This window comes from Pan troglodytes, chromosome 10 (genome assembly GCF_028858775.2).
Source record: "Pan troglodytes isolate AG18354 chromosome 10, NHGRI_mPanTro3-v2.0_pri, whole genome shotgun sequence".
In the NCBI taxonomy this organism is placed as follows: Eukaryota; Metazoa; Chordata; class Mammalia; order Primates; family Hominidae; genus Pan; species Pan troglodytes.
The window spans coordinates 69,472,534-69,499,648 of record NC_072408.2 but is presented as its reverse complement, the minus strand read 5'-3'; the positions used below and the strand labels follow the sequence as shown (position 1 = coordinate 69,499,648).

At 36.5% G+C, this 27,115-nt stretch overlaps 1 protein-coding gene across 1 annotated transcript; it reads left to right on the top strand.

The window, feature by feature from the left end:
• The first annotated feature begins 9,969 nt into the window (after nt 1–9,969).
• RASSF8 (Ras association domain family member 8) lies at nt 9,970–23,759 on the top strand. The gene is given in 4 exon segments (NM_001251988.1): nt 9,970–10,180; nt 19,235–20,124; nt 22,311–22,455; nt 23,440–23,759. Coding segments are annotated over 4 exon segments (1,260 nt in total). The 5' UTR covers nt 9,970–10,077; the 3' UTR covers nt 23,562–23,759.
• The last annotated feature ends 3,356 nt before the right edge of the window (nt 23,760–27,115 follow it).

Below are 27,115 nucleotides of genomic sequence, written 5' to 3'. Positions count from 1 at the left end.
ATATTATTTTTGGCTTCCATATCCTTAAAGCATTTAATATTTTATCAACTGAATAAGTATAGTAAAGAAATTTTAAGAAACATTAAAGTTTTCTGCTTTGCCTACTGTGCTCATTAAATTTTAACATTGAAGTCCAATAGAAGTTTTATAGTCTAGTAGCCACTCTGACTCATGAGTCAGGGGCTCAAATTTTCCTTACTCTTACATATTTGTTTTATTACCGTTTCCTCACAAAATTATTTTGTCTTTGAAGTATTTCCTTACCAACTTAGCTTTAAAAATATATACCTGCAAAGGAATATGCTTTGATATGTGACGTTTGGCTCTTTGAAGCCACCACTGTAGTCCTAACAATGGACAATGTTTTGTTGAAAAGTTTTCACATTTACTTTATTGTAACTATAGAAATGTTCTTGTTTGTCAGGATTTATGGGCTCAATATTTACAATACCATAAATGAGAAGTCCATAGTCATCTTGGTTTCATGGATAAAAAATAAATGTCTTTTTATCCCCTATTAAGTAGAATGGTGGATTTCATTGCAAAATGTTAAATATTAAATATGTAAATAATTCAAGTAATTTGATTTTTAAATACTAAATTAAGGAATTAGATTCATTATACCTGAATGGTGACTGGAAGGTAATGAACTTAATTTGCCATCTCTTACATAGACAAAAAGTCCCTAATCAGGTGGCCCATACCTATTCAGGTGTGCAGAAGAAAAGTGATTCTATTTTTGGCAGACAGATTTTAATGGAAAGGACATAGATTTGGGCGATCAGATAACATCTGGATTCAGACTGGAGCTCTATTCCTGCTTTACTGAGATGAGAGAGACTGGAAGGAGCAGTTTTCACCAGGAACCTCAGGGGTCGTATATTCCTAAGTCTGATTTGAACACCACCTTTTTCTGCTCCTTATTTCTGTGGCAACAATTGACTAAATTTATATCATTTGGTTTAGTAGTGTTGGAAATTATAATTCCCATGGTCACATTTACTTGATTACTTTCTCTCCTAAGCCAGAATTAGTGATTACAAATGTCCTTGCAAACTTTGCTAATAACTTTATTTCATGAATAGAAGTAACTGTGTAGTGGTTCTGAGTGTTAGATTTGCATCTGCCACTTACTGGGTGGGTAACCCTGAGTAAGTTACTGATTCTCTATGCCTGCATTTCCTCTTTTGTTTAATAATTCATGTCACATAGAGCAACAGATGAGTATTAAAAGGATTAAATATCTTTTCTGCCTTGGTGACAGCCAAAAAGATTTAAATTTTTTTTTTAAAGGATCAAATAAAAGCGTGGCTGGGCACAGTGGCTCAGGGCTATAATCCCAGCACTTTGGGAGATCGAGGTAGGAGAATCACTTGAGACCAGAAGTTCAAGACCAGCTGGGCAACATAAGGAGACCCCATCTCTTAAAAAAAAATAGTATTTATATAAAACAGTCAACATTGCATCTTTCACATAGTAAGAATTCTTGTTGCTAGATTCAGTAAAAGCAAGGTGTTACCATTTGGCTAGTTAGTTTTCAATGAAGGTACCAATGTGTACCTGCTTAAGGAGAAATATCACAGATATACTTAAATCTACCTTAAAATATCACCAAGTTTTCACTAATTTTGTTTTTCCGTAGGAGTGTATTATACTCACTGTCAGTTTTCTCATGATTTGTGAAAGAAAGCCATGAAATAGCATATGTAGTAGAAAGCATAATTTAATTGATGGCAGAGTTCAGGGATTTTCACATGAAGACTTTGAGAGTGTGGTCTCTAATCCCAGTTCTGAGAGCTTTAACAGGAGTTAAACCATCATAGAACTTGGCATTGCACACATGCCTCAGGTCATCTCTGGAGGGTTGCAAAGTAGTCTGGGATCCTAACAGAAAGTATAATTGCAAAACAGATGGCTTTTTATGTTCCTTTTTATAATACTGCAACAAGAAATGGAGCCCAATGGTATATTATTTTTATATTTCTTATTTATGAGATTTTGTGCCAGGAAAGTCAAATTGTAAGGTCCCATATTGTTCCACCTTCCATAAACATTTAAGAAAATTAGCAAGAACAGACCACACACAGTTTTTTCTTGCTAATGTTCTTATATCAATAATAACTCATTTTATGATCTCTTTTAACTAGAATTCTTGAGAGGGGCAACTCCCTCAACATCTTCTGTACTGGGCACTTTAATATATGTAAAACTTAATCATTTAATTTCAGTTTTCTGAATAATCTAAAGTAGTTTTGTGCAAAGACTGGCTCTTCCGTCACCTGTGCATGGGACCTTGATCCTGTGTATAACCTGGCCAGGCCTCAGCCTTCTATGTTCAGTGAAATGACTGTACTAGTTGATGACCAGTGGGCTGCCAGCTATGAAAGGCGAGACATATTAATGCTTTGAATGAAACTATGTCAACTTAGCTGGTAACTACCGTCTCTAGCAGCAGAGAGGCCTGGACAAAAGAGCACCAGCAGGAGATCCACCTGCCTGGGTCCCTTCAGGGCTGCCTTGCCATCAGGGGTCAGATTGTAGGCATGGCTTCAAAGACAGCCACGCTGTGAAAGTTTAAGAGTTTGTAGTACTTACTGACCCTGGGGGGTACACAGCACGCCTGGAGGCCACATGTAGGTAGGTCAGGTTGCAAGCAGGTAGAGAGAAAGGGAGCTGGCAAGTAGCATTCTATTTTGGGTAATGAAATGTGAGTCACAGGCAGATGCCATAAGGGTCCATTTAAAGGAAGCGGCTAGAAAGCAGGAAGCCCAGTCCATGAGGCAGGAGAGATACCTCCAAGTTTTTATTCCTGGCCACTGGCTGGAACCATTTGGGTAGGCTGTAGTACTGGAAACTATGTCAAGGGCAATTGAGCCGGGTTGACTTATATTTAAAAATGGATGCTGAGGCAGCATAAAATTAAAAGCACTCACTGTGCACTGTGCTGATCCATTTGGTTTCCGGGAACTCTGAAATGAATAACCTTTTACATGCCTGGAGAAAGTACCATCATTCACCCATCCCTGACATCTCTAGGTATGAGAAGCTGACAGCTTCTTTAGAGCCTTCACCCGGTAGAACCAAATGTATTTTTGAGTGTTGCTGGTAGGCTTATGACTTGGGAAGAAGAATATAGCAAGGCTGGAGTGGTAGAGAGGAGGGGGAAAAAAAGAAAAGAAAGATGCATATGCTGAGAATAATGGCATTTGTGTAGAATGGTGGCATTCCGGTTAGGGGTGACTCAAGGCTGCTAGTACTGGAGAGATTGGGCCCATCAGGAATTGGCTTGTAATGAGGGCTACAGGGCCACTGGAAGCCCTGACCAAGACTGAATTGTACATTTCTGTGTGTTGCTCTCCATTCATTCCTTTGCACTATTTTCATTTTTCATACCTCCCAAGTGGCTATTTTTTCATGCCACTCATGGCTCTCTCTAGCCTCTCTGTGCCTTCTTCCTCTCTTGCCTTTTTGTTTTTGTTTTGTTTTTTGTTTGTTTGTTTGTTTTTCAGACAGAGTTTCACTCTTGTCGCCCAGGCTGGAGTGCAATGGTGCATTCTTGGCTCACCACAACCTCCACCTCTCATGTTAAAGCGATTCTCCTGCCTCAGCCTCCCTAGTAGCTGGGATTACAGGTGCCCACCACCATACCCGGCTAATTTTTTTTTTTTGTATTTTTAGTAGAGATGGGGTTTCACCATATTGGCCAGGCCGGTCTCAAACTCCTGACCTCAGGTGATCCGCCTACCTTGGCCTCCCAAAGTGCTGGGATTACAGGCGTGAACCACTGTGCGAAGCCCTCCTTCACCTTTTTTAAGGTATGGTGTTCTGGGCTTAAAATCCCAAGCTAAATACTTTCCTTGTAAGTGCACTTCTGTCAGATAGATGTCACAGAAGAATTCAGTCTAATAAGCACGTTCTTGTGTTTCCATGGGGTATTAGAATGATTTTACAAAACATAACTTGGAAGGAATGGGAAGAAATGACTTTTTAGTGGTGTTGGTTAATAAATTAGATTAGTAAGAGGAATTATTCTGAAGCTGGGCTAATTTTTGAGATGAGCCTTTGATTATTGAAAACATATCTCTTAGTTTTCTAAAACAGGTAATTTTACATAAAGATTTTGTTTTTCCTTGAATTACAATTACTACATAAAAATCTTACATTTCCAGTGTGAACTTTAATTGACTGGCAAAAATTAACCCAAATTGTTAATTTAGAAATAAGTGCCATCCTTTAGAGTCTGCAGAATATTGTACTCCCAAAAGATTTCCAATGCTGCTTTATGCACCGTTGATTAACCCTGCTGGGTATGAGAGAAGTCTCTACTTCAAAGTCATAGAGCTTTAACATTGTATATGGTCAAAAAAATATAATTGTCAATAAGCTATCTGGAGATGGGCTTTTAATAAGAAACTCAACTGAGTGCCCTTGTAGCACTCAGTGTAAATTTGATGCTAAATGAAAAACTAAAGTTACTAGTTATAGTCATTTGAAAAGTTTATCATAAGGAAAAGACGGAATTCTTTTTTTTTTTTTTTTGAGACGGAGTCTCGCTCTGTCGCCCAGGCTGGAGTGCAGTAGTGTGATCTCTGCTCACTGCAAGCTCTGCCTCCCAGGTTCACACCATTCTCCTGGCCTCAGCCCCCAAGTAGCTGGGACTACAGGTGCCCACCACCACGCCCGGCTAATTTTTTGTATTTTTAGTAGAGACAGGGTTTCGTGTGTTAGTCAGGATGGTCTTGATCTCCAGACCTCGTGATCTGCCCACGTCGGCCTCCCACAGTGCTGGGATTACAGGCGTGAGCCACCACGCCCAGCCAAAGACATAATTCTTAATAGAAGGATCAGTATTCTCATACCAATAACTTTAACTTGATTCATAGCATGTTTTATACTAGATGTGACTGAAATTTTAAAATATGAATTACAATTTCTAATATCTACTTACAATTTTTGAATGTGCTGCTGCTCTAGGTATGTAGATTAGTAACCTAAAATGTCTTTATTTTCAGATGCTCTTATTAGTATAAATGTTTCTGAAAATTTGCATTGCTATTGATTTGTCCTTCCATAAAAAAGAAGTTTATACTTTTCAAGTTAGAACTTTCACTTCTGTCCCAGACCTAACTCTTGAATTCAAACTGTGTGCCGAGCCCTGTACTAGATAAGGTACAATTTGAAAAGACTTTATTTCATGCCATTTCTTACAAATGCTGCTTGGAAAAATATGCGTCTTGACTCAAATCACACAAGAAGTAGTAGACTCGGGATTTGAACCTTGGTGCATCTTGTTTCCACTAATCAACATTGTCTCAAACAAAATGGCTTATTCCAGAAAGTATATTTTAATAGTGTGAATTTAAAGAAAATGCAGAAAATCTCCAAGAAATTTTGCTTTGTATTTAAGACAGGAGTTAAAATTAATGTGTATGTTCAGACATATTTTATTTAGAATTCTGTAGAAATAAAGCTGGATGTGATTTTCCAAAACTGAAGGAATAATTCATTGATGCTGAAAAAGGAACCTGAGCATCAGATGCTCATTTTGCTGGCATGTGTTTTTCATAGATTCTTTGAATTAATTAATTCTTTGCAGTTTCTTAGCATGATTTAGCACCTCTTTTCTTTCTTTTGAAATGGCAAGTTTGTATATATTATCTGATCGTTGTTTATTGACAAAAACCAGTTTCCAGGTGATTAAAGATAAGATTTCTTAGGGTGGTTTAGGACATTTAAAAAAAACATTTATTGGGTACAGTGAATCCTTTTGGGAATCCTAGCCTTATTTATTCTTTAGTTTCTGTATTCAGCCAAATTTCAAATATGTGTCCCAAATTACTAGATTTTTTTGACACTGGAAAAAGTTATTTAAGCTCTCTGAGACTCACTTTTCTCATATTGAAATGAGACTAATCATATCTAACTTGATGAATTATGTTGTGAGGAATAAATGAAACATGGTGCATGGTGCCTAACATATAATAAGTACTTGTGCCATTTATTTCCACAATTGCCAAATACTTAAGTGTGTAATATTTGAGAGTGTTAAATCATTGGGCATGTGTGAATGCTGGCACCTGAGGGTAATGAATAGTAGAAGAAAGAGCATGAGCTTATTCAATTTAATAATGAATATTCCTGTTAGTTTTTGGGGAGTTTCTGGTCACAACATTTTTGGAACCCATCAATACATAACCTTGCTTTATGTGTTTTTTTCTGTTTAAAGATAACTTATTTAATAAACATTAAATATAAACATTTATATTTAATATGCAATAAGTATAAATATTGGCAGACCAAAATTTACCCAAATCGTTAATTCAGAAATAAGTGCTATTCTTTAGTTATTCTACAAAATATTGTACTCCCAAAAGATTTCCGGTACTGTTTTATGCACTGTTGATTAAAACCTCTGGGTATGAGAGAAGTCTCTATTTCAAAGTCACAGACAGAGCTTTAACATTGCATATGGTTGAGAAAAATATAATTGTCAATAAACTATCTGGAGGTGGGCTTTGAATAAGGAACTCAACTGCTTACTGATTCATTAACGTTGAACCCACACCCAACAGCACTATAACTCATGCCTAAACAAAGTTTACATAATACATATGTTTTCCCCATGGGTCACCTCACAGCCTTCTTGCCTCAGAAACCCTGGACACCACTTCAGCACTATGCTTGGGGGCCATTTTAAATGGTGAAATCCCACCAACAAAACTCACAAAAAACATGGCACCAAGTAGACTGAGAAAGGACACATGTTGACAGTATGAGAGCTGAAACACAAAGGCAATGTCACCTTGTTCAGTCTCAGCTGGGAGCGTGTGTGTCAGCTCAAAACTTTCACACCCTGTGCATATCCACGAATAACCCTGAAAGCACCACAAATAGTGATTTTTGGGATTACAAACAAATTTTTAGCAACTAGGTAGGTTTCACAAATATGGAATCTGCAAATAATGAAGACTGGCTGTAATTCCTTTAAGAAAGCATTGATCTTGAGGTAATATGTTTCCACAAATGCAAATGCTCAATTCCAGGAGGATATTACGACAATAAATTGTTCTTAGCTAAAGAATACTTGTTCCCTGGTAGCATGTTAGTGAATAAGCCTAGTGCTTCATTGTAAAAACTATTAAAATAATAGTGACTTGCATCTGGAAACCTCATAATGAAAACAATAACTGAACTATATTAAAACCTTTGCAGTAGAGCCTTCTATCTGCATCACTGTTTCCATGGAAAAATATATTCCAAATTCCAATTGGAATGTCCTTTTGCTTCCTAGGTCTTTAGTCTGAATGATGACCGATCCATCACATGCACCTACAGTGTAGGACTTCCATTTTACTCTCTAGTCTGGTTCTGGGGCTGGGCATAGAACTGTTGGAGTTGATATAAAGATCAGGGTTACAGCTCCTAGATGGGAGTATTTTGGGCTGAGACGATGGGGTTTTCCAGATATTGGATCATGTCATCTGCAAAGAAAGACAACTTGACTTCCTCTCTTCCCATTTGACTACACTTTATTTCTTTCTCTTGCCTGATTGCCCTGGCCTGAATTTCCAATACTATGTTGAATTAATGATTCAATATATGACTAAAAGTTCAAAGTGAAACAATGATAATTCAGATAGGAAAATATGTGGCAGTATGCTAAAGTCTAAAAAGGAATATAAAACTTCGTGAGATACCTAACATCAGATTTATAGAAACAGAATAGAATGTAAGTTGTTGGGGGCTGCGGACAGGGCGAAATGGGCAGTTGCTTGTAGAAGGGGTATAAAGTTTCAGTTACACAATTATGAGTAAGTTCTAGAGATCTGCTGTCCAACATGATGCCTGTAGTTAATAATACTGTATCATGTACTTAAAAATGTGTTAAATGGATAGATCTTATGTTTTCTTCCACAATTGAAAAAAAAAAAAAGTCCCATAGAATCATTTGAAATGATGGGTTTCTTGGTGGCAGGGGGGCTTTAATGAAATCTGTACCCTTTCTTGCTTGATTTCCCAAGTTTAAGATATTTTAATGAATAAGAAGTCACTTTAAATAGACTTTAATCCAGCTTTTACAAAAATTTAATAAAGCAATATATTAATCTTTGGCCATTTTTGATACCTTAATTTGATCCCAAGAAAGAATAAAACATATTCTATTTTTAGTAAGTAGAGTGCCTCGCAGAAGAGGAAACAAGTCAGAACTTTTCTGTTTTCGTAAATGTTCTCTAGATTGGGCAGCATATAAAACTCTCCTTTGAAATTTAGAGTGCACACCAGCCTATTAAAGTCTCAGAGAAGTCTAGCTGTAAAGGAACTTGTTTAACTTTATTTACTGGCTTTCTTACATTTCTTTAACTTTGGAAGCCTTTTATCCCCAGGAACTTTAACATCTCACAGGCCCTCATAACTGAGGAGCACAGTTATGGAATCAGCTTGTCATTGCCAAGGTGGCCCCTTCTTTCTTCATACAGGGGATAATGAAACCTATGCTGTGTCATATGCAGAGAGCTAAAGCAAAGTGCTAGGAGATTAATGTTCAGCCAGGCCTTTCTTGTTTTTAGGATGACAAAAAGGATTTGTGTACCTTCTCTGGAGAAAATAATTAGGTTTATTCTCCTTCCCCTTGCATGTGTTCTGACTTATCTATCCAGGTGACCAGATGGCCTAGAACTGTCTTAGGTCTTTTAAAAGAATGTGCAAGGGACTAAGCCACTGTTTGTAGTAACTACTGTTTTACAAGAAAAATTTTTAGTGTTTTTAAAATAAGCTTTTAAATAAGCCATTAATTCTGAAATACCAGTGCCACTGTAAACCTATAAACAAATCCAAATGTTCTCTTAATTAAATCAATGTTTATTATATCTCATGAATTTTAACAACAAAGACGTGGGAAGACCACAAAACAATGGACAAACAAAAAATCAGATTGATTAGAGAATTTACATAGGAAGAGTTGAGAGTTTTTTTAAACCCACAGGAAAAAGAATTGTGATCATTTTTAGCAGGCTAGTAACATTCTTATCGTTACAGGAAATAAAGAATATTTGGTTTGACTATATGACAAAGTAAAAATTTCTGCTTTGCTTATAATGCAGCCAAATACAAAATCAAACACTGGGTAAACACAGCAAGTAGAACAAACGGTTAATGTTTATATTTTTTGAATAACTCTTGTAATTTAAGAAAACTATCAAACCCAGTTAAATGAGAAAAGGATAAACAGTTCACACATGAGGAAACTGTTGGTCGTCAAAGGAATTCGTTTCCTTCGACTAAGATTTTTTACCCACCTGTCCTCATGCTGTGCCTGGTGTTGGCATTTCAGCGGGAAGACACTCTTTGTCCTGTGGGGAGAGGGAGGCAAGGGACACATTTAAAACAGTTGTCAAGACATCATACATGAGAAGAGAGAATGAAATAATAAGGGAAAAAAATATTAGGAAGGCAGGCAGGTAGCAGTTTTTTTGTTTGTTTGTTTGTTTTAAATCAGGAATGTGAGCTGAGTAAGATACTTTGACAACTGTTCTTAAATTTGTTAATAGTATTGGCAAAACCCTGCACACTGCAAAGTGGTTCAATTTTATTGATAATTCCTAAAATGACAAACTTTTTTTCTTTAGTTTTGCCTCAGAAATTATCCTAATGAAATAATCCAAAAAGAAAAAAAACAGGACAGAAAAACAGCGCATATATTGAATAGGGCTTGGCAACTAAATAGGAATTTTTAACCTAATGGAGCATGAGTTCATGATTTAAATTATGATTAAAATAGTTGTAACATGAAACACTGTCATGATAGGTGACTGTAGTTGCATTTGTGTTGCTTAATTCATTTCTGTAAAATAAGCCTGTGTACTTCAGTAAGTTTATGATATGTTAAAATTTGTTTTGTGTAATACTTACATACTTACTAGAAGAAATGTTGATTCATTTTATTACAAGTGATTTTTTGCCCTTTTTTAGCTGACTACACAGACTTAGTCTTCTCCACTCCGTGTTCCTGCAGCTAGAGACATGACCTAACACCCTGATGACCACTCTCAGGGACCTTGAGTGACTGGCCGGTGCACCATGGAACTTAAAGTATGGGTGGATGGAGTTCAGAGGATTGTTTGTGGAGTCACTGAAGTCACAACTTGCCAGGAGGTTGTCATAGCCTTAGCTCAAGCAATAGGTAAGTGAACTCTGTGGGTATCTGAGAAAAGTACATTGTACTTTCTTTCGTTGTATGTGTTTGTTTTAAATATAGATTTCTAGGGGATTTTGTTCTTTTGGTTCCATAATAAGTCTCACAGGCACTCTTGTACTTATTACAGTTTGCCTGTGTTTAGGTAAATCTGTGATGATGCTTGTTCTCTGACACCCCTAGATTTTACTAACCCTGAGTTAACATCTACACTGCCTTCTCCTCTCCTGTTGTTCAGCCTAAACAGTGACTTCTGACACTAAAGATGTTTCCATGAGCCAAAATTTAGACCCAGATTAAGAATTTAGTTTCTTAGTTCCCAGAATCCCTCATTAGGAAAAATCCCACCTATTGTTTATTTCTCCATACTTTCAGAAAATACAACAAATGAAATAACATCGTTCTTCACTGGAAAGATAATTTATACTTTTAAAATCTTATGATTGGCTGGGCATGGTGGCTCACGCCTGTAATCCCAGCACTTTGGGAGGCTGAGGCGGGCAGATCACTTGAGGTCAGGAATTCGAGACCAGCCTGGCAAACATGGTCAAACCCGTCTTTAATAAAACTACAAAAATTAGCCGGGCGTGGTGGTGCGCACCTGTAATCCCAGCTACTATGGAGGCTGAGGAAGGAGAATGGCTTCAACCCAGGAGACAGAGGTTGCAGTGAGCCAAGATCATGCCACTGCACTACAGCTTGGGTGACAGCGAAACTCGGTCTCAATAAATAAAATAAAATAAAATCTTATTATACAGTGAAAATGAAGCACAGCTCTTGGCTTCATGTTATTCTCCCACCATGTTTTACCCTTTCTTCTTATTTATTTTAAGCTTATCTTCATCATAGTTTATGTAGATTTAGTTGCCTTAAATGATGAGGGCATAAACACCTGCATCAGAAAAACCAGCGATATGGGTCCAAGTTTATATTTGCATCTTAAGTCTTTCATTTAACAAACAGGTACTAAGAGGAAGCTGTGTGGCCAGCACCATGCTAAGTGTTCAGGGCCTCTTTGTCTTTGAGCTCCTTATCAAAAGTTGATTTTATGTCTCGCCAGTTTATATTGGAAGCATGTCAATTAGCTCAGCATTGAAATGAGTCATACTGTTGCCAAGGCACTTTAGCATTTGGTAGAGATGATTGTGCCACCTGTGTTGTGGCAGATGCACTGTTAGAGGTTTACAGTGCCCTATACAAGACAGAGACTTTCTTGTAATATTGACATCTTTTGATTTTTCCTTAAACACTATTGCACAAGAATATATTGCAGCAATGCTGAAAATTCTGGGCTTTCACATCCAGTGAAACTCTTTTTGCATTTGAGAATCTTATATATGTAGACTTAAGTTTAATTATTAAAGAGGAGAAAATTAAGGCATTTAATTTTTTCATGTTCTTTCTATGAGCTTATTTAGTAATTGTCACTATTAAGAGCTTCACTTAATTTATGTGAATTAAAATATACAGCTTTTTTTTCTTAGTGAAGACTATGTTTATTAATTGTCAAACCTGGCTTTCCTTGTTATATTTGGGAATTAAGCCATGGACAGTACTAAAAAAGAAAAAAAAAGTAGTTTTTACAAAAGTCAAGGTAGTTGAGTAGTGCTATAAGCTGCATCTGTCCATAATGACACTTTTGTGTGTGTGTGTGTGTGTGTGTGTGTGAAGTTCCATTTTTTTAAAATTACACTTTAAGTTCCAGGGTACATGTGCACAACATGCAGGTTTGTTACATATGTATATATGTGCCATGTTGGTGTGCTGCACCCATTAAGTCATTTACATTGGATATTTCTCCTAATGCTATCCCTACCCCATTCCCCCACCCCACAACAGGTCCGGTGTGTGGTGTTCTCCACCCTGTGTCCAAGTGTTCTCATTGTTCAGTTCCCACCTATGAGTGAGAACATGTGGTGTTTGGTTTTCTGTCCTTGTGATAGTTTGCTCAGAATGATGGTTTCCAGCTTCATCCGTATCCTTACAAAGGACATGGACTCATCCTTTTTTATGGCTGCATAGTATTCCATGGTGTATATGTGCCACATTTTCTTAATCCAGTCTATCATTGATGGACACTTGGGTTGGTTCCAAGTCTTTGCTATTGTGAATAGTGCTGCAATAAACATACGTGTGCGTGTGTCTTTATAGCAGCGTGATTTATAATCCTTTGGGTATATATGCAGTAATGGGATGGCTGGGTCAAATGGTATTTCTAGTTCTAGATCCTTGAGGAATCGCCACACTGTCTTCCACAATGGTTGAACTAGTTTACAGTCCCACCAACAGTGTAAAAATGTTCCTATTTCTCCACGTCCTCTCCAGCATCTGTTGTTTCCTGACTTTTTAATGATCGCCATTCCAACTGGTGTGAGATGGTATCTCATTGTGGTTTTGATTTGCATTTCTCTGATGGCCAGTGATGGTGAGCATTTTTTCATGTGTCTGTTGGCTGCATAAATGTCTTCTTTTGAGAAGTGTCTGTTCATATCCTTTGCCCACTTTTATGGGGTTGTTTGCATAATCACACTTTTTACACAGAATTTCAAGGGGAAAATGCCCAGAGGTACCATGTATGTGCTTGCCCACTCGGACTACAGAGTATACTTATTTGTGAACAAGCCAAAAAGACATTTTAACTAAATCTACCCTCCTATTTTTACTTTCTCAATAACTCAATCCAAGAGCTGTTTAGAAAAGTTGACAACTTGAATACAAATGTTTTACGATATTCCTCCAAACTTGGCCAAACAACTCTTTCTGTATCGTAAATACTTCACTGAACTCAGAATTCATCTGGAAATGACTCTACTGGCAAGTAGCCGAGAGCTGTGGATCCTGATTTCTGTGGCAAGGTTTTATTAATTAGAGAAAATTGCTGCTCTGAAAAGCAACCCCAGAACTTCCAAGGCCTAACACAGTAAGTGGCTAGCTAGATTATTAGTAGAGCATGGACTGATGACCAGAACCACAGGTGGCTGTCAAGAATGTATAGTGAAGCAATTTGTAGACTGGTTTCTTAGGTTTAAGTGCGCGTCTTTGCCTCATGGGGGCACTACACACACACACACACACACACACACACACACACACACACACACACACACACAGTGTATTCTTGATTAGGAGTTACAGGTTTTTTTCTGGATAGTTAAAATTATTTTTAGGAAACCGTGGAAACTATCAAAATGACTTACTATGAAAATATGCACACAAGTTGTCAACCTGCAAATATATATATGACAGCTAAGGTTTTCTTCATGCTACTAATCAATCAAATTGAGTTAGCAAAAAGCTAAAAACAACATAGTTTGATGAAAGATGTTGAATCTATCTAATACTATAGGAAGAAATCTTTTCTACACTAATCTGACAATCTTGACAGATTAGATTTAGGTGATGGATGTAGGACACATGCTCAAATGATGACAGAATAACTAAAAGTGAAACCTTAGTTGAAACCTCTTCTTGGCATGAAGTGGTTCAACTGTCCTGCAAGAGTGCACTCGGAGTTTGTCACTGTACACCCTGAACTTTCTGAAACATTCCCAATTTAAATGTTCTAGTTTGTTTCCCCTGTAAAATATCTCAGAAATGCATTTTTTTCAGAGTCTAAACTGCTTCTCAAATCTAAGTGAAACAGAAAGCCTTTGACAGATCATCTATCTCAAGTTATAATGGAGAAAATGCATTTGCTTTTATCTCAAACCAAAAATATGACAAGGATGTATTTCTGCCCTCAGGCAGCTTAGAGCTTAACACTGAAATAAAAGTCCAGCTAACAAAAGATGAGAGAGGAAAGAAGGAAGAGAAGGAAATCAAGGAGATTGAGGAAAAGGATTTCTGATCCACAGTACTTTGATACTTGGTGTCATTGAGAAGACAAGGAAAGAAATATGTACTTTGTCATATTTAACTCTTAGTTTCACATGTAAAATATCAATTTTAGAAATTTAAAAATTGATTACTTTTCTACATTTATAAAGTAATATTATTTATTGTAGATTATCTTGAAATTTAGAAAACACAAAGAAGGTAAGAGAATCACTCATGATTCTACTTCCTAGCAATAAACAATGTTTTTTGTGTACCCATAGATGAGCTTTTAAAAAATTATACTCTTCATATGCTTTTTGTAGTTTTGAGTCTCATTGTCTCATTTTTCATTTACTGTATTGTGAATTAATTTTCCACATATTCATTTACAATTTTAATATTTATAACAAGTCTAATTTTTTATTTTAATTAGCTTCTGTATTTTCCACATCTGTAGAATATTATTTTAATGAATGTTAATACATGTTAATTCATAGCATGCATCAGTCAAGATGGGTTAGATTATGCTGTGTTAACGAACAGCTCCCAAAATCTTCTGGTTTGTAGTGTTTTCTACTTATTTTGGTTTATATTTTTTTAACGTAACCAGCACAATGCCCAGTAAATCACAGGTACTCTAACTGTTTTTTTGAGACGGAGTCTCACTCTGTCACCCAGGCTATAGTGCAGTGGTGTGATCTCCGCTCACTGCAAGCTCCGCCTCCCGGGTTCACGCCATTCTCCTGCCTCAGCCTCCCAAGTAGCTGGGCCTACAGGCACCCACCACCACGCCCAGCTAATTTTTGCTATTTTTAGTAGAGACGGGGTTTCACCGTGTTAGCCAGGATGGTCTCGATCTCCTGACCTCGTGATCTGCCCGCCTCGGCCTCCCAAAGTGCTGGGATTACAGGTGTGAGCCACCATGCCTGGCCACTATTTTTATTATGTTTAGTAGTAGTGAGCTTATCATATAATTCTAAGTAGACAGTAATTCTGTGATTACATGATATACACTGGGAAGATATACTGTGGATGATGTAACTATGGTTTGAATGCACAACTGGCTGACAGGTATATTCAGAGATAATTTTTTATTGTGTCGCTGTTATTCTAAGAAATACTGTGGGGTAAGAGTTATTTTAGTAGTTTCACTCAGAACTTAAATAGTATAGTAAAAAAAATGTCATCAGAAAATTACTTAAAATTCTTTAAGCTTTTATTTCTTCACTGATAAGACGAGGATCGTTAATATCTATACTGCTTAACTCACAGAACTAAGATGATATATATAAAAGCATCAAAAGCATTTTACAGGCTATAAGATAATAAAGTGTAAGTTCTGTTACAGAGATCAACGCTTACTGTAAGAATTCTAAGTCATTATGGAAAAAGCTAGTTATGTTCACTAGAGTTTGCATAAGAGTCCTGGACTGTGTAATGTATTTTACAAAATTTTCATTAAAATATTTATAGCTCAAGAAGCAAAATATCTACTATCAAAAAAATTCAGTGCTGTTGGATAGCTTATCCTCCATAGATAAAGAATAAGTCAGGTGTTACTGACATTATTTCTCATATGTCCAGAAACCTGAAGATATGTTAGCATTAAATTCATAAGAGATTAGTGCCATTTCTTTGTCATGTTCTTTTGAATAATGTCCAATATTCATCTTTGGGGTGTGGAGGATTTGATACTGAGGAAAATATCAAATGTCAGTTAAAATGAAAACTCCAGAGGGTTGGTGATGAAGATGTTTAGTAGAATCTACTTCTCTAGAGCCTGGCACTGTTTCTGACACATATGTGTTGTTCAATATACGTTTGTTAACTAAATAGCAAGATGTAACTTTTAAATCATGATTTTGATTTATGACTGTAAGGAGAAATTTCCTAAAATTATAAAAATTGTTGGAATATTAAAAAATGGTTGAATTCAGGGCATAAATTTCTGAGTGACCCTTGTTTGAGTTTTGGTGTGTATTTTCAAAATGTTATGTTACTTTATAGTTGTGTATTCTGCTTTCTTAAGTGAAAGTAAGCTGTTATCCTGTTTTCTTTTAATTTATGTCAATCAGTCATTCAATAAGATCTCATTAATGCATTAAAACCTGTATGTAAGTTTCTTCAGTATATAAATTTAATGATTCTTGGGATTAGTCTCAGTTGCTTCAATATTTAAAAGTATAATTAATATTTTTTACCCCACTAAATTGGATCAAAATTATTTGATAGTGTCACACAGTCCTACAATGCAAAAACAGCTTAAACTACAAATGCCATAGATAGACAGACAGACAGATAGATATTCCTTTTTATTCATTTTAAGATTACATCAAAATAGTACAGAAGGTATAACTGAATGTATCCATGTGGTCAAATACGCTAAAAGGAGTTTTGCAGGAGGAATCAGAATCTGTGTAAATGAAGGAAATAGAATCTGTAGAGCGCTGCCAAGTTATGGATATTAAAAACAGCGATTATGGAATTTAATTCCTATATAAAATATTTAAAACCCAATTTATATAATAAAATCAAATCTATTAATTCATTTGCCTTTTTTAAAAAAAGCTTTTTTATATTGCTGGATGGAATTTTTTGACCCAGTAGTACTAAATGTGCATTATTTAACAAAAGCCAATACTGGCAGTAAAAGCAATTCTAAATAACCTTCCAAGACATTCTCAGAGGGTAGCAGTACCAGTAAGCACTGGAAAATTAGTTTTATTTTTAATTATGAATAAATTAGGGTCTTTAAAATGTTTTGTTTAGTTCATATAATGTGATGATTCGGTTTTCCTTCTAAAGATACTTCATTGGGCTGATAGAATTGGAAAGAACTCTACCGGTTTATCTAACCCCTCCTGTTACCGAAGGAGGACACAGAGGTTCAGAGAAGAGTAAGATTCCTAAAAGCAGTTGATAGGCATAGTGCTATGACCTTTGAAGCAGTTTGTACACATGGGACAGTTTTAACATTGCAGATGTGTCATGTGGTTTTTCTTTGGGAGCAATTAGAGTAATTTTTAACCTGAAAATCATTGGAAACATTTTTTATTTCAAGAAGCTAATCTATTGTGCTAAGGTTTTCTTTTTCATCCCCCTTATTAGCCTGGGCATTTTGATAAATGTAACTAATATTATCTAGCACTTTTCAATTTCACAAACATATTTATATTTTACATTCTCACTTGAGTCTCAGAACCACCTTGTCAGATAAGGCAGTACTACTCTTATCCCACAGATGAGGAGACTGAGGCTAAAGGAAATTTAATTGTTCAGATCATGTAGGTAAGCACAGTAGGAGGCAGAGCCACATTTGAACCCAGACCTTTCTACTCCAGACCCTTTGTCCCATCTCTGTCTAGTTTACATAGTTGGAAGTTGCTTTTTAAAAGTCAGATTGTTGGGCAAGGGAGGGGAAAAAATAAATAAATAAATAAAAGATCATTGTGATGACACATCACTATTTAAAGGAATTCTGTGGTCAGCCCTTTTGTTATAGGAAAAATGTCTTACTAGCTACCACGTGTTGAATGCCTGCTGTGGGCCAGGCAGTGTGGTAGGTGCTAACCCTCAGAATCTGCGAAGCATTTTAGAAGGGAAGTTGTGCTGCTTATCTAGTAAGTAACTCACGTAGGATTGTTTGCCTCCAAAACCCCAACTTCCAGCTATACCCCAAATTCAGGTTTCCCTAAAGGAGAACACACTCATATGCTTATAGCAAAATCATTTTTTAATGTGCTTCTCATGAATTGCATACATGGGTGTTGATATTTACACATCTAGATTTCCATTTGTTGATGCTGTAATTGCAAAAATACTACTATTGGCTCAGAAGCTCATGAAATTTAAAAAAGAAAGCCAGGAAGGTAAATCAATAGCTGTTTATACAAGTATAATTGCTGGATGGCAGCATTGGTTTTTTTTCTTTGTAATTATTTATGTACACTTTTCACAAAATTTAAATAATCTATCTGACCCACTCATCTTAAATGAAAATATTTAAAAAGCATGTTCAAGCTTATGGCATTATATTCATATTCTTCTGAAACTTTATCTTACTTTCATAATGATTAGATTCAGTATATTTTTCAATGTATATGTGATTGTATTCTGGTGTTTGTTTGTTTGTTTTGTTTTGTTTTTTTTGAGACAGAGTCTTACTCTGTCACCCAGGCTGGAGTGCAGTGACACAATACAGCTCACTGCAGCCTTGATCTGCCAGGATCAGGCGATTCTCCCATTTCAGCCTCTCAAGTAGCTAGGACTACAGGTGCACAGCACCATTCCCGGCTAACTTTTTCATATTTTATTTGTAGAGACAGGGTTTCGCCATGTTGCCCAGGCTGGTCTCAAACTCCTGGGCTTAAGAAGTCTGTCCACCTTTGCCTCCCAAAATGCTGGGATTACAGGCGTGAGCCACTGCACCCAGCCTGCTGGTTTGTTTTTAACAATATTTTGCTTTGAGTTTTTTTTTTTTTTTAAGAATCTCTGATACTATCATACTACCAAAACTGAACAAGTCTTCTCTTCAGGCCCCTCTTTTTATATGAATTTGTTTTGAAGAGTTTTTTTCATTGAGCTGCTTTTTTGTTTGTCATGGGTGTCCAGGAACATGTCAGCTGTGTGAGCGATGGGTTGGTGGAGCACTCAGGTGGAGATGGAGAGGAGACCTGGGCACCTCCTGTGGCTGAGTCACAGTTCTCCACTGGTCCCCATGTCTCCTTTCAGGAGGAGAAGTGGGGCCTCCAGCCCTCCCAAGTTCTGATGTGGAAAAAAGCCGAGGGATTTGCACAGTGGAAATGTATTTGAGTTTTGAAGTTCCACCTAGTTCCTGGACCAGCCACTCATGCTTCACATGGTGATTCTGTTGTCCTTTGTTTCAGCTAGAAAATAAACTTTGTTCAGTCTTGCCCCAAATGAGAAGTTCTAGGCAGCCAGGTATTTGGCAAGAGTATAAGAGTCCCACCAAGTTTTAAAGTATAAAGTTGAATTTCTAAGCAAGCCTAAAGAGTATGTGCAATACACATCTTCTGATTTTATGTTGTTACATGTCGTGAGGGATTTGGTATCTTCAAGTAAAGGGTTTAAAGGAACCTGAACTAGACTCAAACTTGACCCTCTGATGCTAATCGAAAATACACAATCATCAAATGGCATTCTTACTCCATTTTTTAACTATTACATATCCCATTTTGACAAGTTATTCTTACCTTTTTTACATAGGTCGAACTGGAAGGTACACCCTTATAGAGAAATGGAGAGATACTGAAAGACACTTAGCACCTCATGAAAATCCTATCATATCCTTAAACAAATGGGGGCAGTATGCTAGTGATGTGCAGCTCATTCTACGACGAACTGGGCCGTCTCTCAGTGAGCGACCCACTTCAGACAGTGTGGCTCGAATTCCTGAAAGAACTTTATACAGGCAGAGTCTGCCCCCCTTAGCTAAACTGAGGCCTCAGATTGACAAATCAATCAAAAGGAGGGAACCGAAAAGGAAATCACTGACATTTACAGGAGGTGCCAAAGGATTAATGGACATTTTTGGAAAAGGTAAAGAAACTGAGTTTAAGCAAAAGGTGCTGAATAACTGCAAAACAACAGCAGATGAGTTGAAGAAGCTGATCCGTCTGCAGACAGAGAAGCTTCAATCCATTGAGAAACAGCTGGAATCTAATGAAATAGAAATAAGATTTTGGGAGCAAAAGTATAATTCCAACCTTGAAGAGGAAATTGTCCGTCTAGAGCAAAAGATCAAAAGAAACGATGTAGAAATTGAGGAGGAAGAATTCTGGGAAAATGAATTACAGATTGAACAGGAAAATGAAAAACAGCTGAAGGATCAACTTCAAGAAATAAGACAGAAAATAACAGAATGTGAAAACAAATTAAAGGACTATTTGGCACAGATCCGGACTATGGAAAGTGGTCTTGAAGCAGAAAAATTGCAACGGGAAGTTCAAGAGGCACAGGTCAATGAGGAAGAGGTTAAAGGAAAGATCGGTAAGGTCAAAGGGGAGATTGACATTCAAGGCCAGCAGAGTCTGAGGTTGGAAAATGGCATCAAAGCTGTGGAAAGATCTCTTGGACAAGCCACCAAACGCCTACAGGTGAGGACACTTTGATAAATAGAATGTTTGGCCCATTTAAAATAGTATCTTCTTGGAATCTCCTTTTCATCATTGTCAATTTTTCCTTATATTCAAAGAATTAGAAACTCAGCCTTGTTTAAAACTTCTGTCGAACTCTTGTGACTTACGACAACTTAGATGGGAGCAGTAGCCTTGCGGATCCTTCTCCATGGAAGAGCCTTGTCTTACTGTGACAGTTGTAGCATTAGATAATGGGATGGAATGGACACTAATGATGAGATAGTGAATCTCACCTTCTCCTTTCAGAGATAGGGAAACCAGAGCTGAAAGAGCTGTCCATGGATTGGTTGGCCAGGGATTGTTGTGGCTAGCTGACTGCTTATCTGTCACTTCTCCATTGTGGCCAGCCAATCCCAGCTTCTTTCCTGACACATAAACAGCCCCCGTCCCTTCTCCCCTCTCCACAGTACCCTCCTTTGCTTTCCTGAGAGAGGCACAAAGATTTCTGTCTGATTTTCCCCCTTTCTAGTTCACATACGAGAAGTTCTATTTTGCCACTTAAACCCTAATCACTCAACTTACATTTCTTGGATACCCATTCTTGAAAAGACCCTGTGATTATGTTGCGGAAGTTGCAAAGATGTATCAAACAGTCTCTATCAGATGGGACGAGAAAGAGACACAATTGATTACAATATGGCTACTTAAATTTAAATTAAGATTAAATAATAAGGCAATTAAAATATTAAATAATTTAAAATTCTGTTTTTAGTCACACATGGTCACATTTCAAGTGCCCAGTAGCTGCTGTACGGGCCGTGCAGACACAGAACATTTCCACCATTGAAGGAGGTTCTGTTGGACTGTGCTGGTTTAGAGCTTACGATTCAAAGTGTAGTCCATGCCAGGCAGCTCCAGGGTACTACTTGTAAGAAATTCAGAATCTACATTGAAACAGGATGCCCAAGTAATACCTGTGTACAGTGAGGTTTGAGAAGAGCTGCTTTAGAACATCAACAGTTAGTTCCACAATCAGAGAAAGCTGAGGTTTTAGGAAGAACTGATGTGATCTCCTTTCTCCGTCATTATCTGTAGTAAGAGATAAAACTACCACCCAAATTTTGAAAATCAAGAATTTCTCATGCAGTAGAAGCTTGTCAGCCTCTAATTTGTCAGTATTTTACTATTGGGATTCATTTTGACATTTAAAAGAAGGTACAAGTGGAAGTTGTGTTGCTTTTGATATCACTTACAGAAAACACTAACTTATCACAGTCATTACTAGCAAATCCCTCTACCCACTGAAAAGTGTCTGATAATCAAATATTGATATATCCCCAAGTACCCCCTACACTCAAATAAGTGGAGAAAACAACCATTCACTTCTAATCTCTTCCCAACCCCTACCAAATCCTTGGGACCCACCCAGCCTGGGTAGAGCCAGGGTACTTTTTCTTATATACAGTAGAGGAAAGAAAGAAATGAAAAGCTGTTTAAATAATAGGATGGCCCTCCTTGCTTTTACAGCTTTCCAGCTATCCAAACTTGATCTCCTTCTGTAGGACTCTGTAGTTCTCAGATCTTTGTCAAGGATTTAGGAATTCCATAGTGAGAATCTTATGGGAATCTTGCTTTCCTCATGCTGTAAGATAAATCTCAATAATGTATCCCATGAAAACTGAAACAGCTTACAAAAAACAAGAACTCTAAATCCATGGAACAAATTACAATTAACTTTGTAGTTATAAGTTAATATGAAGTGGTTAATGTGTAAATTTGTGACCAGCTTAGCAAGATTGCTGTAACACAGAGATGGGTAAAAACCTGTGGGGTTTTTTCTTTTTATTTTCCACCAATGAGTTTACAGACTGAGAAACCCATTTTTGTTTTTGTTTTTTAATGAAAGTTTATAGACATATTTATTTCAGAAGGGTGCATAATGGTTTTCCAGAGGAAAGCATCACATTTAAGAGGACAGACTAATGAAACTGTTGTCTTCCCTTGGCTTATTTCTTGGCCTACACCACAGAGTGAAAGTGACCTCTTTAGCCCATTGTATCAATATAAACCAGATTTGTTAAATGTGCTTTTATGAAAGCAGATGTCGCACATTTAACCCCTGTAGCAGATGGATCCTCACAAAGATGTCTTGCACTGTCCAGTAGTGAATCCTCAAATTTAAAAAAATAATAATTTCCATCTAGGACAAAGAACAGGAACTGGAGCAGTTGACTAAGGAGTTGCGGCAAGTCAATCTCCAGCAGTTCATCCAGCAGACTGGGACAAAAGTTACCGTTTTGCCAGCGGAGCCCATTGAAATAGAGGCCTCACATGCAGACATTGAAAGGGGTAAGATGTTGATAAATATAGTTTATTTTCCCTTTATTCTCACTGCTTAACTTTGTTTTTGTTTTTGTTTTTTGAGATAGTATCACTGTATCGCCCAGGCTGGAATGCCAGGGGTATTACCACGGCTTACTGCAGCCTCGACCTCCTGGGCTCAGGTGACCCTCCTACCTCAGGCTCCTGTAGCCGGGGCTACAGGTGCATGCCACCATACCCGGCTGATTTTCTTTTTTTGTATTTTTTATAGAGATGAGGTTTCATCATATTGCCCAGACTAGTCTCAAACTCCTGAGCTCAAGTGATCTGCCTGCCTCAGCTTCCCAAAGTGCTGGGATGACAGGCATGAACCAGCATGCCCGACCATCTGCTTAACTTTGAATAAACTACTTGTATTCAGTTAAAATATTACCCTAACATTCATAGCTAATTTTTAAGTGGGACACTTAAAAATTCATTTTTTAAAAAATATTTCCCATTTCTAGAGGAAAACCAGTAACATTTAGGTTATTTATTTACTTAGGTGAGCATGTAATCACCAAATGTCATATCATTAGTTTTAAACTACTTCTTTATTAAAACTTTTTTCTGAAGTATATATGAGTTATAGTCTATTAATTTGAATTTTGGCTTCTCTGTTCCTTATGCCCCCTTTTTCCTTCTTTTTCTTCTAAAAGTTATTATTAATTTGTGCTGATATTTAAAAGACAATTCCAAATCTGTGTATGCATATGGTGTGAACAACCAAAAACAGAAGCAGAATATTCACCTTTTGTAAAGATCATTCACTGTTCAAATCAACAAAAACTAGTTTATCAAAGAGACCTGAGAAGGTTTTAGCCTTCTCCCCCAGCCCAGGGCACACAGGGGATTGCAATTTTTGCTCTATGCAGTTTTCCCTTTTGGGGTAGGAAGCAGTCTAATTTTTTTTATTGCTAAGTACTCCAAGTTGACGAGCTCATCAGGTGGCTCTCTTTGTTTCCTGTTTAGAGGCACCATTCCAGTCTGGGTCCCTGAAGCGACCTGGTTCATCTCGGCAGCTCCCCAGTAATCTCCGCATTCTGCAGAATCCTATCTCATCTGGTTTTAATCCTGAAGGCATATATGTATGACATTATCTGTCTTTAGGGAGGAGACCCAACAGAGGTACCAAGGACAGTAAACTTCCTTTTTGATTTGTGCCAATGATGAACAGAGGATCTGTTCCACAAGCCGCTATATGTTTTTTCTCTCCTAAATTGCATACCACTTGGAGCCATACCCTGTGCACTGATGCTAAAGAACAAAGAAACTGTGTTTTCACACATCAACAGTGTTGATATTTTTGTCCAGCAGCTATAATGCAAAGCCTTCGTTTTTATTTGTAGCATTTTGAGAGCTTTAGGAAAGTATTATATAGTGTGTATACATAAATAAGCCGTGACTTAAGTAAGAGTGAAGAGAAATTTGTGACTGGCTTAGTTTAATTTATTTCATGTAATCAATGTGTGAATGTTGATGTTTTAATATTTTTATTGACTTATCCTGTGACTGACTTACGTTACATATTGTGTGATTATGACCGTGTGCATGTTGCCAGACTCCATCCATGCATTGCTGATTTACACTACACAAGTGTCCTAGGGTGCTCCACCATCGAAACTAACTCCACAGGAAGCCACTTGCATTTGTTTTGTGAAACTGTCCTAGCTATTGCTTAATTAGGTGAAATAATTCAGGGGTTTTTTTAATCTGGAATTTAGTCGTTCCTTTACAATATTTCCAAATATATGTGTGGCCACGGAGCATAACAGATATTTTTCATGAGCTAAATTGTATGTATAAAACATTTGCAGTGTTTCAGACACTGTTGAACAAAAATGTAATTGTTAAGTATGTATCCAAACAGGCATGGGGTTTCCTGATACATTATGTGTTTTGTTTCTGCCCTGTCTTATCATTTACACTCATGGATCTTCAGAATTAATCTAACATGGAAGTTATGAGATACCTGAAAGCTGGGTTGGTCTACTTCAGGAACATTGCTTTAAGTGATGTATTTTAAAATAACCCGCTTCATATGTATGATCTGTTGGTGTACACACCATGGGTAAGGTATTGCTTGCACATAATTTTATCTGCATATTATGGACCATTGTGGTTTCTTCCAGTCACTTAGATGGAAAGGAGATTAAACCTAGGTACTTTTTAGCAAGGATATAAAGTCAAATTCAGCATATGTTTTTATTTTTAGGCTTGACTTTTACAAGACATTAATCTCCATTTGTACATATGTTATTTTATTTGTAAAACCAAATATGACTCAACACCTTTTTGATGAGTAGTGACTTAACTAAGATTTACAAGTAATATTTAGACAGATTCAGTCAGACACCACTTAGCCATTTTTACATTCCCTCTGGTTAGATTTGGTACAGTATAATTAAGACTTTAATCTGAAATTTAAAGTAGTTTTAATTCTGAAGAAGTTACATCCTCTGTATTATTTACATGCAACAAAATAAAAGTGGATTAATATAGTAATGCCATGGTAACAATAGAGCTATGTCTTATGCATGAAGGCAACTTTGGATGTTTTAACACATTTGACTGACTTTGGTTTAGTGAATGCTGACAATGCTGCTCTACTTAGGTTTCCTATGAAATTTTTAAGAATGGCTATGAGACTGTATAGAAGCTTCTAGAGAACTGAAAGTCATAATGCAGAGTTGCCTTTTCTAGTGCAGCTAAGTGGCGGACCTCAACTGAAGATATGAGTTTCTTTGGGTTCTTGGAGTTATCAAATTGATCTTGCCATTATGTTACTTTGCAAATAACTGAAGTAAATGATTCTTACCTAAATAACCACAACCTGTACACATTTGCTCACAATTTATAGTAGTTATTTTCTATCTACCTATATTTAAAATTAGGATGATTAAAAAATAATTTATAGATTTTATGACAGTAATGATTTACTTATGCCCAATATATGCCTTATTTTTAAATAAGTCATTCTGTATAAAGTCATTTTGTTGTTGTTCAGAGAAATCAAGATCTTATTCACAAAGAAAAACATTTTATAAATTGATCGCATTTTCTTTAAGTCAAAATGTTAAACTGGAGGCAGTATTAAACTTTGCAATTAGGAGTTTCAGAGATGCCTTGGCATACCACGAAAAACACTGTCAATATCCAACTCATTATAAATTGTTATCAGAATTAACCTAATAACTTTAAGTAAGGACAAGCAGCATCCTAGCAACTTGTAGTAGTCTTGGGTTCCCAGCAGAGTATCACAGTTAACCTCTCTGACAACTTCATCAGAATTTCCAAGCTGCCAAATAATCTTCATAGACCTAATTACAGATTTAAAAAAATTTCCTAGGCGACGAAAGTATAGAAATGTGAATATGATGAATACATTGAGAAGCTGTACTTTTTAATTAGTTATATTACTTCTGGAAGCACATATCTAAGGAATATTTTCTAAGACTCAGAGGGAAAAAACTCGTTTTCATAGGATCATCTGAAGATACTTTAGTATATTTGTGATCATTTTTATCTATTGCAAATACAAATGAATTAGATAAGTGCCACATCCTGGATACATTTTGGAGGGGTAGTGGGCAATGGTATACAAAAATACCAAATGTAAAATTTTCATCTGGGGGAATATTCAGGTTCTAAATACTAAATTAGATTTCAATGTTTTGTGTTTTTTTTAAAAAAAATCATATTGCAACTTGTTTTATTGTGATTTTCTACAAGTATTAAATACATTTAAAGATCTTTTTATCTTACCGAGAAATAATTTGGAATAGCATTGGTATATTTGACCTTTTGAGTGTCTGTCATCCTCAGAGAATGGCCCATAGTGTGTTGCCTGTGGACATAGTGTCCATAGTCCCTTTCTTGTCCTTCTGAGATATTTTGGTTTGATAACATTTTGTTTTTTGTCTTGATGCACAGGGACTTTTTTATAATATGAGACTTCAGTTGGTATTAATAGGAGTTACCTATTTAATTCTCCCAGTCATCAATGAGGTAATCATCAATTCCTATAGTTCAAATTAGTCATAAACAAGAGCTACAGCAAGACTGATAGAGTAAAAACTATATAAATACAGTAAAAAAAATAGAATTTATGGTGTGAAATGTGAAGTATAGCAATATATAACAAGAACATGTAAGCACTTGCTTCCATAGCATAAATGTAATTTACATCTGCATCAAAGGATAATTTTCTCTGTGAATAAGAGCAAAATGGTCTTCAGAGAAACAGACTGTTCATTTGAAGCCATTTCTGTAAACATCTTCCAAGATAGAACTGTAATGGATTGAGGAAATAACACAGAAAAGACAAAAACTTTTGATTTCAGGCATGCAAAGTGCGTGGGCAGATGGACAGTTCCCATTGTGCATTGCCTTTGATAAATTGGGCCTTAATTTATATAACGATGCTGTGTTCACATCCCTCTTCTACCTAAAGTTGTCTTTATTGGTTTATATTGTGTTAAAATTAGCTTATAATTATTACTTTTGTATTGTGTTCAGTTTTTTAAGTTGCATGTTTATACTATTTGCTACAGTATTTTTAAGTTTGGGGTGAAGGCCATCAGCTGTATCAAAAAGACAAAACAATCACTATTTATTCAGTATTGCTGCTTTACATCTCCAGAATAAG